This window comes from Apis mellifera, linkage group LG14, assembly GCF_003254395.2.
Source record: "Apis mellifera strain DH4 linkage group LG14, Amel_HAv3.1, whole genome shotgun sequence".
Taxonomy (NCBI): Eukaryota; Metazoa; Arthropoda; class Insecta; order Hymenoptera; family Apidae; genus Apis; species Apis mellifera.
In genome coordinates this window covers 2384472-2400203 of record NC_037651.1, presented here as the reverse complement: position 1 = coordinate 2400203, position 15732 = coordinate 2384472, and the positions used below count along the sequence as shown (strand labels likewise).

General features: G+C 27.1%; 2 protein-coding genes across 4 annotated transcripts; both read right to left on the bottom strand.

Moving 5' to 3' along the window:
• Positions 1–807: 807 nt before the first annotated feature.
• On the bottom strand, positions 808–7138 carry LOC725543 (chaoptin). Of its 3 annotated transcripts, none has more exons than XM_001121376.5 (10): positions 6978–7137; positions 6296–6485; positions 6006–6153; positions 5731–5841; positions 4754–5500; positions 4306–4454; positions 3339–4121; positions 2426–3180; positions 1808–2324; positions 808–1335 (listed from the first exon to the last, which is right to left on the bottom strand). In XM_001121376.5, exons 2-10 carry the CDS (start codon positions 6483–6485, stop codon positions 1013–1015), a joined length of 3723 nt encoding a protein of 1240 aa, XP_001121376.4. In that variant the 5' UTR covers positions 6978–7137; the 3' UTR covers positions 808–1012. The 3 variants fall into 3 exon arrangements, with proteins under 3 accessions (XP_001121376.4, XP_006558839.2, XP_016771887.2); XM_016916398.2 differs by lacking the exon at positions 808–1335 and having other exon boundaries at positions 1844–2044; positions 2118–2324; positions 6978–7138; XM_006558776.3 differs by lacking the exons at positions 6296–6485; positions 6978–7137 and having other exon boundaries at positions 6002–6133.
• Positions 7139–7559: 421 nt separating this feature from the next.
• On the bottom strand, positions 7560–9446 carry LOC410475 (tRNA pseudouridine(38/39) synthase). The gene is made up of 6 exons (XM_006558773.3): positions 9288–9446; positions 9035–9165; positions 8399–8964; positions 7980–8271; positions 7693–7829; positions 7560–7615 (listed from the first exon to the last, which is right to left on the bottom strand). The coding sequence occupies exons 1-6, from the start codon at positions 9357–9359 to the stop codon at positions 7560–7562; spliced, it is 1254 nt and encodes a 417-aa protein (XP_006558836.3). The 5' UTR covers positions 9360–9446.
• Positions 9447–15732: the final 6286 nt, after the last annotated feature.

Here is a 15732-nt window from a genome sequence, read left to right as displayed (position 1 = left end):
ATAATTAAACAAATCCTTTTATTTAAATTATGAAATTAGATAGACGTAGGATGTCTGAATAAAAGTATGATTATTTGTACAATTAATATAAATCACTTGAATAACTAAGGAATGCAGTAACTAAAGATTAAGAGTTTTCTGAAGAAAGAAAATATAATAAATTTTGATATTTTGAAAAAAATACTTCATAATGTAACGTAATGTTCAAAATAATTAAAATTTTATTTGAAACAAGCTTTCGTTGCTTTGAAATTAAAATTGCATACAGAATTATATTGTTACAATTAACTATAGTTAGTTTTAGTATAAAAAATTCTTTATTTTCTTAAACAAATTTCATAGTAACATGTTGAACAACTAATGTATACTATACGTATTAAATTTGTCACTCATGAAGATAACATTATTTGTGCGCATATGTTATTATATTTTCTTATTAATGTTTCTATATTAAACTAAATTAAATAATAATAACAATAACAATTTAATATATAATTGAATACACGAAAAAATCATATTGCTTTTCTATTTTATATCAGTCTTTGAATTGCATAATGGAAATTTGTATAAATTATTATGAAAATCAATTATCTTTATTTCAATCTGTATTAAAATCTAATATGTATACTTACATATTCTAATATATTGATATTTTGATAAATTTTTTACAAAAAATAAAAAAAGTAACATAATTTGACATAACATAATATATCATTGTTGTTCTAAGAAAACAAAAAATAAAAAAGCAATATTTTCTATACTATTTTCAATACTAATAAAATAATTATAATAATATATAGTATCATTGTTAAATACTATTGTAATTCTTTTCACATCACACATTTTCTTTCTTTCTTTCATTCGCTCAAAATTTGAATTTAAAATTATATTATATTTTAATTCCTATAAAAAGATCAATTCCTATATAGAGTTTATATTAAAATAAAAAATATTCAAAAGATAATAGAACCATGATAATCATCTCATGTAATTTCATTACAAAGTAAACAATTTAATAAGCCACTATCGTTAAGAGAATAATGTCCACAATGGCTAACCAGGTAGTGGCCAATCTCTCATAATTACCAGAGCTAAGGGCAGAGGCTTGACAGGCAGTGTGAGGAGTTCCTAAAGTTAACAAAACTTTATCAGAGGAGTAAGATGGGGTAGTTTCCGTGCAAACAGCCCTTCCAGCAATCGTTCTTAATTGTCGAGCATCCGATTGCGAAGCAGTGTGGATTTGTCGAGATTCTCGAAGCCATCTTCGCAACCATAAGCTGAGCCAAGCTATCTCGCAATCGCATTCGAGAGGATTTCCTGACACTTGTAGACCTCCTGAAATATAATTGTTGTAAATTTCTTTGTTTTTCAATAATTGAATTTTCTAATTACATTTCTTCCATTATTATATTATTATTCTATTATTATTTAATATCTGATGATATATTTCATTCCATATATTTGATGATGATTTTGTTATAAATACTAATTAATAATAATAACTAATTTTTTTATTTAAATATTAATTTTCAACTAAACTATTTAATTGTCAATAATATCTTTATATATTTATATTGTAGTGAATTTTATATGCTTTTTTGATTCATTAACAAAGTATAATTTTATTATTACCAAACATCTTTTTATATTTTATGATAATAATAAAAAAAAACATAAAATATAAAATTTTATTCAATATAAGAACAAATTATTATTTCAAATTGATTGTATCTAACTATAATTGAAGAAATATCATGCATAATATTTTTATTTGTTATTTCAAATATCTAGGATTCTCTTCACTCACCAGCAACCATATTGGTCCCAACACTCTCCCACGAAAGATTCCCATAGATAACCGAAGGACTAAGCTCGTTGATGTGATTGTTCCTCAAATCTAGTGTCAATTGAGAGAGTCTTTTCGTCAAGGAGAGGAACATGTCGGACTGCAATCGACGGACTCGCGTATCTCTGATCCTCAATATTAGTTCACCACCTTCGATGGTGGAGAAAGCTTCCGAGGAAATTGATTCGAGATCATTCCCTGAAATGGTTAATTCTCTCAACTGTTTCGTGAAAGCATTTTGTATTTGATGTTTCAACAAATGCTCTGTCACTTGTATCTCCACAGTTCTCAACGGTAATCCGGTTAAAAGGGGTCGTAGGTGGAAACCATCCGCTTCGGGCCACGTTTGAATTCGAAGATGCTTCAAGTATTTTAAGACACGAAGGCAGTCTTTGTCCACGGATTTAGTTTTATTCAGATTTCGCAAATTCAGCTTCTCTAATCTTGGATAACCCAGAAAACTCTCCTTCATCAATACCTACATTTTTCAATTCAATTCAATTAGATGTAGCTTTCGTCCTTTGTAATTAATAATTTAAATAAAATATTGCAAAAACACGTAAATAGATATGTCAATACCTCTATTGGATTTCCTGACACGTCAAGTTCTCTCAATAGATTCAACTTGACGTTAGGCATAGAGGTCAGCGAATCGTTCACGAGCAACAGAATCTTCAAATCTTTCAAATATTGAAATTGTTTGTCTGGTGTCGAGTCTATGTAATTAAATGATAAATCCAAAACGTTTAGATTCATCAATGGGAGAAGAGGTATGTCTTTAAGGCCGCAATTAGCCAGATAGAGTTGTCTCAATCCGGGCAAATAATGGAACAGCTCCTTAAAATTCGCCTGAAGAACATTTTGGGACACGTTCAGGCTTAGAAGTTTTCCCAGAGAGACGAACGAATTATCTGGAAGAATTGTTAGCCTGTTGTGAGCCAAATTTAAGGAAACCAGTTGCGAAGTTGGGAAGGCAGTCGAATCCAGATGATCCACGAAATTGTCCGCCAAATTGAGATCCCTCAACGTGTAACCAACCTCGAGGAAAGATGGCGACGGTACCACGGTAAATTTATTATTGCTCAGATCAAGAATTTCCAATTTTGTCCCTTCGAAAACGTCTCTGGGTAAGGATCTTATTTTATTTCCTGATAAATTTAAGATTCGTAGATTCTTCAAATTACGAAATTGTTCGGTAAGCAATTGTGCAATTTGATTTTCGCTCAAGTCTAATTGTTGCAACAATTCTAACCCGTGGAAAGATTGTTTCCTCAAACCTTCTATCTTGTTGTTCCGTATATTTAACGTTTCCAAGTGTCTTAGTGTAAAAGTGCCTGAAAAGATTTATATATATACACACGTTGTAATCAAATTTTCAAAAACAAATCTTTCCAATGACTTTTTTAAATTTCTTTTCAATTTTTAAAAATATTTGATATAATAATGATAAATAGAACAGAAATAAAAGCTTAAAAATTCAATATTACTCCACCTGGTTCGAGAACAACGATGAAATTACTTTGAAGATCCAAAATCTTCAGATCCGGGGTCCCATAAAACGTGTCAGCTGGCAAGTGACTAATGTTATTAAAACTCAAGTCGAGCCTCGTCAAATTATTCATCAATCCTCCTGAATTTATGATAGAAATTGCGTTATAAGAAACATTAAGAGCGAAATCTGGACCACCTATCTCCGAGATTGCGTCTAGATCCAACGTGGTTAATTTATTAAATTCCAAATGAAGGAAGCGCAAATTGGGCAAACCGTAAAAAGCGTTTCTCTCCATTTTGGTGATACGATTGTAGGCCAACGAAATCGTCACCAATTCCGGACAATCCATGATCGAGTCAGAATTTAGGATCTTTATTCTATTCCCAGTCAAATCCAAAGATCTTAATTCTGTCAAATTGTGAAAACTGAATTCTGGAATGGCTTCGAGAAAATTGTAACCGAGCTTCACGTCTCTCAATTCTGGATGCACACTGGACAAAAATATTCGTTCTGGTAGATAATGAAGTCGATTCGATTCCAGATTGATGTAGCGTAATCGTTGGAAGGAGTAGAACGCGGTTGCCTCTATGGTCTGGAAATTGTTGTTATCCAAGACAAGCCAGAGCAGGTTGGAAAGAGGTCTGAGAGCTCGTTGAGGAAAGATATCAGTCGCAAAAGCGAAACTTAGCTCGAGAATGTCGAGGCTCTCCTCGATGCCGATGAAGCAATCGTCGCTAAGCTCTGTTAAGTGATTAAAGGACAAACTGAGTTCCTTCAGCTTTTCTGAAAACAGTTTTCGTTTGAAATTTTATTTTTTCTTTCTTTTTTTAATTCGATTTTTTAAATATTTTTTAAATATGTATTATTATAGTTTTGAAATTAAAGCACAAATCAGGGACATGCATTGAAATGAATTTTTTTTAAAGCATAAAAATTGTAGATATGAAAAATCTAAATTTATGCTTACTTGCTCCTTTAAAGGTTTCATCTTTCAATTTTGTCAATATATTGTTCCTAAGCAAGAGAATTTCAAGATCTTCTGCCCATTCAAAATCACCAGATTGAATATAAGAAATTTTGTTGTAACCAAGATTAAGGTGCAGCAGCCTTTGGCATCTATTTTGTATAATATCAAATTACTAAAGTAATCATTTTATATATACACAAAGTATTTTAGAAATCTAGAAATCTAATATAACTAGCTTTAAAGTGAAAAAAATTATATCTCATAAAGAATGCCTATATTTCTTTCATCACAGAATAGAATACCACATCAAAATTTGATTATCTATTTCTAATATAGAAGAAGATATGCATATTATAATAGAATTTATTTGTAAAAATATATAAGAAATAACGTGTGTATAAATTTAAACATGGAATATGCATAGATTAATAATTAAAAATCAAGATACCTAGAAAGAGCAGCAACTGGGACCGCATCCAAACTATTTGTAGCCAATGAAAGTGCTCGCAAATTCTCACCAAACTCGTGAAATATGTCTCCAGATATATTCCTTATGTCATTATTGGCAAGATACAGATACGACAATTTTCTCAATCGACTGACAGCTCCTGGAACGCTAGGAAGATCATTGTTCTCCAAATTCAAGTACTCCAACATATCCTCGAGCCCTCGAAATGCATCATCGTCGACATTTTTGATCGAATTCGAGGACAGATGTATCCTCTTGATTTCAAGATGATCGAAAATTCCAGCAGGTAACAATGTTAACTTATTGCTATCCAAATTGAACTCTTTAATTTTCAAAGTTCGATTGCTCAAGCTCGACGTACGAATCCATTCGATACAATTTTCACTCACGTCGACCAATTCTAAATCTGAAGTTTGAAAATCGGGTAACTCGAGATTTTTAAAGTCGTTCCCCCTCAGGTATAACCACGTGAGTTGTTTCAAGAATTTTAACGTGGATGGAAAGGATTTAAGGAGATTACTGTTCAAACTAAGAGTGTGTATATTGGGAGGTAGAGTGTCTTCTGAAATTTCCTCGATATTATTATTGTCGAGATTCAACCAGACTAGAGATTCGAATGTGTTGAATATTTTTGGTATCTCGATGATTGAATTATCTCCAAAGAAAGCGTTTGTTAGTGCGTCTTTCGAGTGGCCCCAGTCACCATCCAACGATGTTAAATGATTGCTAAAATTAAATTAAATAAAGCATTTATTAATTAATTAAAATATGACAATAAGACAAAGTATTTAAAATAATTCTATTTTCAATTATTTTCTCTTAAAACTGAAAGAATATCAGACAAATATCTTAATAAAAATTGATTTTTATTATTTTACAAATTAACTATACAATTCATGAATTAATTTTTGATAGATTGTTCTTTAATATTGAAATCTATATTACATTTTACAGACCTGTGCATGTTGAGCCAATTTAGTTTCCTCAAGTCACGAAAGACTTTAAATGGCACATCCTCCAAGGCATTGTAGCTGAGATCCAACGAGCGTAAACTATCCGCAATACCTCTGTAATAACAGACGTTCAAGACATATTATTTTACCTTTAAAAAGAAAAATTCACGTAGCAAATTGTTATATATTTAATTTATATTGAAATCGTTGTAGAAATATCACGTGAAAATAATAAAGCAAACATAAAGCAAACATATAATTTCATTATACTAACTTACGAAAAAGATTTATCGCCAATATTGGACAACCGATTGCTCATTAATCCCAAAGCTTCGACACCAACTGAACTTGTGAGTGCATCATTGTCTAATGATTGCATTCCAGATCCAACTACGTCTAATTGAGCCACATAACTCACAGAGACATCTATTATTAAATATATATATTTTTTTATTTAAATATAAATATTTCAAAAACAACATATATTATTACTTTAATTATTAATTATTATATGTTAATTTTAATAAGGAAAGTAAATTTATTTTCAACGTAATTTCATTCTATCTACCTGGAAATCTGGCAAATGGTACTCCCATACAATTAATGTCCATTTTCGTGAAATCCTCGTCGTCTTGAATCCAACACATGCACATGGTGTTAAACGTGCATGGTACACTAAAGCATTCTATGAAACTCGATATACAAAAAATAAAAAAGATCTCTGTATACATGGAACACATCTGCTTATTTAACAGCATCTAAATAAATAAAGAATATATAATGAATTTAAGCAAATGAAATCACATGGATTAAAAGAGATATATATTATTAAATTTATTTTTTAAAAAATTATATTCATCATATATTTCCCGCTCAAAATTTTTTACTATTTCCGGTGACAAAGAGTATGAATGATATTATCTCTATCCTTCCAATTAATTTTAATTTAATCATTTATTAATAATAAACTTCTTAAATTTATTATTAATTAAGGTTTTCTTCTGGAAAATTGTGCTAGATTTAATTTTGAAAAAATTAAGGTAAAATTATCTCTATACATATTATTGTAAAATTTTGAATATTTTAATACAAAAGGAACTGAACGTATCACTTTAAGAAATATAATTACTAAGATATTTATAAAAAATATATTAGCCTATGAAAATAATACTATATTATCGAAATTTACAATTATTATTAAATGATTATAATAATTAAATATCTTAAATTAATTATAATAAAAGACATACCTTTTCCGATATTAATTTTCGATAATTAAAACATTATTAGATTAATTTTATTGTTCAACTAATCATTTTAAATAATTACAAATTTTTATTAGCTCTCATGTTTGGTTTTTCATATTCATGATCAAAAGAAGTTATGAGAGAAGGCAACTGAACGTAAGCTCGATAAGAGTGATACTGAAAAGGCGCAAGTGCGAGACCGCGCATGTTCATTCGACTTTATGGATCGAAATGAAAACCAAAACAAAATTCAGCAACATTCGAACTAAATACAATTAATTTTATAAGATAAATTCGTATCTCATGAATATAAATTCATATATTCAGTATATTATTTTAAAGTTTGTTTTTTCCTGTTTTATACAATCATTTACATAATAAAATTTTATATTAAATAGAGAAAGATATAAAGTAATGAGATATTTTTTAAATTATTTTTCTATTATCTGTCTTAAAAACTTAAAGGATATAATGATAAATTGACAAAATTAAAATTCTTTATTGTTGGAAAATAATACATTCATTTATTTAATAAATCATATAAGAAAGTAATTTTAATAAATTTTATAAATTACAATTTAGAAATTATTCCTTTTTCTTTTTTTTAATTTCATAGCGTTTTATTTTACTTTCCAAGCTTTCTGTAAAAAAAATTTATTCTTAAGAAAATATTATTTTTTCTAAAATTGAAAAAAAATTAATGGATTTAAAAACTAACCACATGTGGGTCGTTTCATCAAATGTTGATACACTTTAGATTGTACTCCAAGCAATAAACAATCATTTTGAAAAGACATATTTTTATAATTGATTGAATTTTCTAATTCCAACAACATGTTTTCAATCATTACTGACCTGTTAAAATAAAAATTACATTTTTTAAAATATTAATTTTTTTAATAAATATAAAAGTTATTTTCCATTATTTATTATTAATTATTTTATATATCTTTTTAAATTATTTCTATTATATCATTTATTAAAATCATTTATTACTTTACGTACCTTACTGTATTTAAAGTCCAATCTTTTTGTAAAAGTTTTATTGTATTGAATAATTCATCTTTATGAATATACCATTCTTTAGCATCATATTCACAGTACCAAAGATTTAATGGTATTTCATGAGCTAAATTATATTGTGGTTTTTTAGGACAATTTTCAATATCTAGAAGCTCCAACATAATTTCAGCCTCTTCTTTTCCTTCACCAATAAGAAATAAAACACCCATTAAGCAACGAATTTGATGCCATAGAAATGCTTGGCTTGTTATAATTAATTGATACATATCATATCCTAAATAAAGATTATATAAATATAGTAAAAAATCATTTATTCAACACAATATATTTTAAATCTGTAAATATATATAAATATATATATATATAATATTATTTTTAATTAGTTAAAATAAAACACTTACCTGAAATATTTCTAAAATCTTGGCGATACATACGTACTTCTGCATTAATAACTTTTCTTATATAATTAATAACTCCATTAGCAACATCCATTTTACAAATATTTCGAAAGTCATGCTCTCCTATAATATATTTAACAGCTTTATTCATAGCATCTATATTTAAATTTCCTCTTGGAAAAAAGTATTTGTAAGTTCTAAATTTACAATTAAATCTTGCTGAAAAATCATTAGGTACTGGACACCATGCAATGCATCTTATGTTAGATGGAAGTAATCTATTTAACATTTTACAATATGGAAGTTCATCTTCTAATTTATATTGATCTTCTGGATTTAGTTTACTCCTTATATCCAAAGAAATTACTTGTGAAAATGAACTAACACCTTTGTCTGTTCTTCCACATCTATGATAATTTGATGTTTCACGTGACTCTATACAACAACTTTTTATTAATGCTTCAAATAAATGTTCTTCTATCGTATTATCAATACTCTCTTGTACAACAAAACCATTGTAATCCCATCCAAGATAATAAAATTTTAACAAAATATGTCTTTTGTTACATCTAAAATTAAAATAATATCAATTTTAATAATATCACAGTCTTTTCTTATCTACATACTATATTTACATACTTTGAAAAGTCAAATGGTTTTTGTGATTTACGAATAATATCTTTATTCTTTGATTTTTCATTTTTTTCATTAGTTACAGTCTTTAATTGTTTATTTTCTTTTTCTAAATTTACTATCCTTTCTATCAATTCCTAATAAAAATAAACTTTATGAAAATAACTTTTATAAAATAACATATTTATACTAAAATATCTTAATTCTTATTAAAACATAATGAAAATATTAAAGGTTTGATGAAATAAAATATATTTACTGATTTAGTTAGTAGTTGAAGTTCTTCTTTCTGCAAAGTTTCTTGTGTTTTATCTTTACATATAGTTGTCATAATTTTAAATTTATAACAATACAAAAAATATTATCAGAAGATAGCCTACTACAAATTATAAAAAATTTTATAATTTATTACTTTGTCTTAATCATTTTCATTAATATGCTTAAAAGACATATTAGTTAAAAAATACAATTTATACTTTCTATAATAATTTATTATATTTGTAATTACATAAATTTAAATTATTCAGAATTAAAAATACGTCTATTATATAAATCAAATTATTAAAATAACAAAATTGTTTGTTATTACTAAATTAAATGTGACAATATAACTTTAAACTACCTTATGGTATAATCTTAAATAGAAGAATAACCTTAAATAAGAGAATGATACATAACCTCTGAAAAAGGAAATATAAAGAAAAAATAGTAAAATTCAATTTATTACATATCAATATTTAAAATAATTTATTTACAAATATACTAAAAAACAATTTAAAATTTAATACATTGTAATATTCAATAAATCTCGTAACATAATATTTTTTAATAATTAAAAATGACAACGATGCATCGATACAAACACACACACACATACATATAAATATCAAAATCATAGATTTTTAGTTATATGTTTAATAAATGTAAAATTTTAATCTTTTTTCATTATAAAATATATATTAATAATTACATAATTAATTTTTTTTATTTTTTTTATCATCATTTACTTTCAATGATTTCTCCATTTTATTCCTTTTTTCAATAATGTTTATTTTAATGGAATTTAATATAAATATTTTTAATGACTATTTAATTAATATTTTTTAATATTTATTATTTATTTCTTTTTCTTTTAAAATATTTTAATTCTTTCATCATGTTTCAATATTCTTTAATTTAATTATATTTAATTTTCATTTTATATGAAATTCTTTTTAGATTTGATTCATTTTTATTTTAGATATTTAATCACATGTTGCAGTCTTTTTAATTTAAATAATTTTTATATTAAATTAATTATAATTTATTCTTATTATATTTTTAATTAGGATATTTTCGTAAGACTTTGACTGTATTAGAACTGTATTAAAAATGTATGGTTAAATTATATTTTTTTTTAAATTTTGCGCGATTAAAATGAATAGGAATTTCAGCCAATCAGAAAGATCGCTAAAATTTAGCGGGAAAACAATTCATTGCGCATCATATTGCGCATGAGCACATCATACTACGCATGTTTTCATCATATTGCGCATGTCTGCATCATACTGCGCATGTTCAGATCATATTGCGCATGTTCACATCATATTGCGCATATTCGCGCCATACTTCTGTGCCGCGGCAGTTTCTTCTCAGTTTCTTGTGCTTCTTGTGTTTAATAACGATTAAAAGTTTGAAAATATACATCAGTGAAGAATTTATTTGAAGTTTATTTAACAAATAAGTTTTTGTGCGTAAAAAAAGTGAATAAGACTTTGTAGTGTTCAAGATGTGATCAAGAGGAGTCTTTAAATCTTCGCAGCAACCTGCAATTTTCGCAACAATCGGTGAGTGATTATTATAAATCATTATTATTTAATATATAATATATAATCACATCATTATATTAATATCAATACTATAATTATAAGAATATATTTAAAAATATCACAATTATGAGAAAAAATATTTTATAAGAAAAAATATGAGCTATTTGATTGCAATCGGAATTCATATTCTTCGTAACTAGAAATTTTATTAAGATGATAGATAAAATTCTCGTTTTAGTTTCTAAAATTATGAAGAGGGACGTAGATTTTTGATTTTTATTTTATTCTTTCAAATAATTTCATTTTATACTTTGATTATAATATGGTAGATGGCGTAAGTCTGATCTTTTTCGAGATCGATATTTATGCACACAAAATTTCCTCAAGATGTCAGGCCTATTTTAATCTTTATTTCTCATCTGTAGATAATTATATTTTAAATATTTTTAGAAATTATGTTTTTAACATTTAAGAGATGTCGCCGATCTTTAATTCTTATCTTCTATTCTTTCTTTAGAGAAATATTTTCGACATTTAAAAGATGGCATTGAGGATCAATTCTTATTCTATTATTTCTATTCTTTTCATATAGTATAAATGAAAATAAAAATATTAAAATATTTTATTTCAAATATTTAAATTAAATTTAAATATACATTATAATTTTCAATATTTTATTATTCAATATTATCTTGTTATTAACATCATTAACAATTTTCTAGGAATATAAAATTTTTTCATTTTATTGATACAATCATCTCATCTATATAAAACATTGTACACGATATATTTCTCTTAGTCTTAGTTTATTCTCTGTTAGAATAAATATTATATATCATTTTATATCATTTCATTTTAAATTAAATTAATTTGAAAAAATGTTTTTATATCACATAAAATTTTGAGTAATTTTATTCTAAAACGAAATTTATTTTACATTAATTTAACTTTATACGAAATATAGCTTAACGTAGATTCGCAATTAGGATTTTAATAAAAAAACATTTTGGATCGAAACATTTTTTGTTATAAAAATAATAAAATTACACGAAATAAATTTAAGAAATAATTGATTTATAATAGATTAGATACAATTTTCAAATGCACTTTTTTTTGCATTGCTAATGTACTATAGATATTCTAGAAAAAATTTCAAGGAAAATTCTGGACGAGATAGATTGTCGTGATCATTATTCATTCGCATGCTTTCACATTTCTATTGGTAGATTTTGATTTATAGTGGACGAGGAAGAAATTAAATGCTAAAGTTAAATTAATGATAGGCTACAATGTGTAATTCCAATCAAAAATTTAATTTAAAATAGGTCAATCAAAGATTGGACATATAGAAGACTGTAACAATAAACTGTATTGTACATTTCTTTTACAAAACTCTTAAGTTAGGTTATGAAATATTTTTTTATTAATCAGAAATTAGGAAACCACTTTCAAAAAAATAGATATAGACATCGCGTATCTAATAGATTTAAACAGGCACATTTATTGAAAAATTTCTAGAAAGAAATCATAATATATTTGGAACAAAATCACCCTTTTTCCAACCAAAAACAATTTCGAAATTTCCATTCCGAAAATTTATCTCGGAATGGAACACGAATTGGTCTTTATCCTCTCACAATCTTTCTCCTTACTCTCTCCCCTTACTTTCCAAGAAACAAATAAATAAGTCGACACTATCTGACCTCATCGCAGGTCTACTGGGAGGTTAATATGCACTCCATCCAATCTCGCCGACTCAGTTTCCAACGAAGTGGATCCCTCGTCGGGTTCCTTTTATCTCCAGACGTGTCTGACTCACCTCCAGTCAGTCTATAACTTTACTCTCTTTTTTTTTTTTTCTCCTATTTCCATTTTCTTTATACGTTTTTCCTTTCTTCCCGCGCGAACATTTTGTGCACCGTTTCTTTTCCCCCTTCCATTCAGAGTAAGCCGAGTATTCTTATCCACGATCCCGAATCGGTTCAATTCTAAATTAATGGTATCCCCGGATAGCTAGAACGGGGTACAGGAGTAACTATCTTTAACGACCACGTGCCACCTTATCCTTTTGTTTGTACGACATTATCGCAGGCATGTAAGACCGGTAATTCGATTTGGATGGCCAATAAAATTTCATTTCAGAGGGTAAATTTATTATCTAGAAAACCATCGTCGATTTTCGAGATTATCATTTATATTTTATTAAAGAATTATTTTTCCAATTAGTTATAACTCGATATACAAAATTTTATCAAACGTAAAAGTATTTATTTAATCGTTTAAATTGGATCGATCGTCGTATCTCTTAGATTAAATACTTTATCAAGAATTTTAACAAATTTTAATTTTTCGAATCCTTTAAATTCAGGTTCGAACGAATAGTAACATTTTTTTTATTTATTTTTATAAATTAAATTATTTCTACGAGTTAAAAATCCGATGACAAATTTAATTAGGTTAATTGTTAGTGTATTTATACAAATTATTTTTTATTTGGAAGTTGTGAAAGTAAATTATCTTTCTCTTATTAGCAAAAATCTTAATTAATTGCAATTTGTTTGATCAATTATCATTCTTAAGTAGAAACCAACATTCGACAATTGATTGGCTAATAATTGATCATCATTATTGATTGAACAAAACAAACTTGTTAGCTTGTATTTGCATAACGTGTCATTAATATGTTTGCGCAATTGGCTCGTGATGTAACACATTGTATTACATGTAAATAACGTTAAAATATTCATGGAGAATCTTTGGAAAGTTGATTTTAGAAGTCAAACAACAAAAGTTGATGTAATATTGAGATTTAATTGTTAATAAGTAATTGAAATTTTCATTGAACGAAGCGAAGAATAAGATAGTTCTATCTCCGTTACATAGATTGTTATTTCACTCTAACAAAAATCTTAATATCAATATTATTTTAATCATTTAATAATTGATATCAATTATTTTTCATATAATATCGTTTTCCATCTTTTGAATTTTTTTCAACTTTCCATATATTTTCTTCGAAAATGTTAATCGAAATGTATTAATATCAATTTGAATTTTCCCGCTCTTTATTCGACGCTTATCATTCTTGAAAATTTTATCAGATCTCTGTACGCGTTTTTTGATACGTGGAATATTTTCGTGTAATTCACTAGTGATCGATAATCGACGAGCTCAATTCAGGGGGTTATTACTTATTTATAAGTTTGCCTTTTAAATATTCAAATATTCGGATTACTATCGGAATTACTCGTCCTTTTAATCCCGATATCTCAAAATAATCTCGTCCTCTTTATCCAATAACAATGTATAGTTAATAGATGTAAACGGTTTAACACTCGTTAACGATTTCCTCGTAAATGTAATGCAACGATAAGCGAGGACTCATTGTTATTCCACGCTGTTACGTGACATTTCGGTGGGAATAGTGGGATTCAATTACGTTTCTCTTCTACATACATACATGTCAATTTATTCATTTACTTTTTTCCCGATTCATAAACTCTGAATAAAAATATTAATCTTTGATAATTGGTAAATTTTTATACGTTTTACAAATATAATATATCTCGTATAATAATAATAATGATATTTGCAATGGAATAGGTTAGGTTAGAAAGACTTTTAAGGGGAAAAAAAAAAAAAGAATTCGTATTCGTTGTTTAATTAAATCGGTTACACAAATATTGCATGTACGAAACACGCACGTTTGAATAGCTGAGAATTCTCGATTTTCAAATAAACAGCGGGACAGGTAAATGGTAGAGGATTACAAAACTGATGAACCTCCATCACAGGGATCGCGCGTAACAAACCGCCGAGTCCAGTCTCAGTTTTAATCATTGTTTAGTTCGAATTAACTCAGTCAATTAAACGCCTTGTCTGGTGGCGACAGCTCGCAGCCATCCGCTGCTCCGAACAATATAGCTTACGTATGGTAATTCGAAATAGCATCCCCGTGAGCACCATATGTCACCGACATGGAATTAATTATCACCATGGATTTCCCTATCGTACTTCTCCCCTCGTTTCGTTCGTCCCTTCGATCCGTGTTCAACTATGTTTCTACCGTTTCGTTTAATACCGACCGAGGCCGACCGTGCTGCCCTCTTCAGGTTAAAATATTCCATCTATCATTTTTCCATCTAGGAGTATATCGAAATATTAAAAATTATAATGCGTTTTTTAACAACTTGCAATTTTTAATTAAATTGTTATTATATTCTTTAGAAGATGGTAGAAACATTTCATAATTTTAACATGTTAGGTATTAAGCTTAGCTAGTTATCGAATAGGGATTTATAGTGTTATTTTTTTTTTAGTTGAAATATGTGTCACCATGATTTCAAAACGCACGTAACAATTAAAATTATTAAGGGCGTCTCTTTGTGATCCTAATCTGATTTTAAATTCTTAGAAAGGATTCTTTCTTTATTAAATGATTAAAAGATAGAATAGAAATATTATATTAAATTTCAAAAAGAAAGAAAATAGAAAGAAAATAGAAAGAAAAAATACTAAGTAGGATATTTCAGTTAAGAAGTGCAGTAAATATAAATATAATTGGCAGGCTGAGAGTAGTAAAATATTGATTGTAAATAGTAAGATTATTTAAATAAATTACGTTGGATTTTCTTATGATCAAAATTGGTTAAAGATCATTGTTGTTATGAATTTTTCGAAAATAAACGTGGGGAAAGAGCGAATTGAAAATTATTAACAATGGTCGTCGAAATAATCAAACCAAATTGATGCGCATTTAGCCTTTTGTCTGTTTTCCATTGAAACCCTGAATTATCCAAACTTGGAAACACAATATACGGTTTCCATTTTAACGAATATTGAATTTCGAAATCCCTATCGTCGTTAAATTTCGCGACATAACACAATATGTCGTGG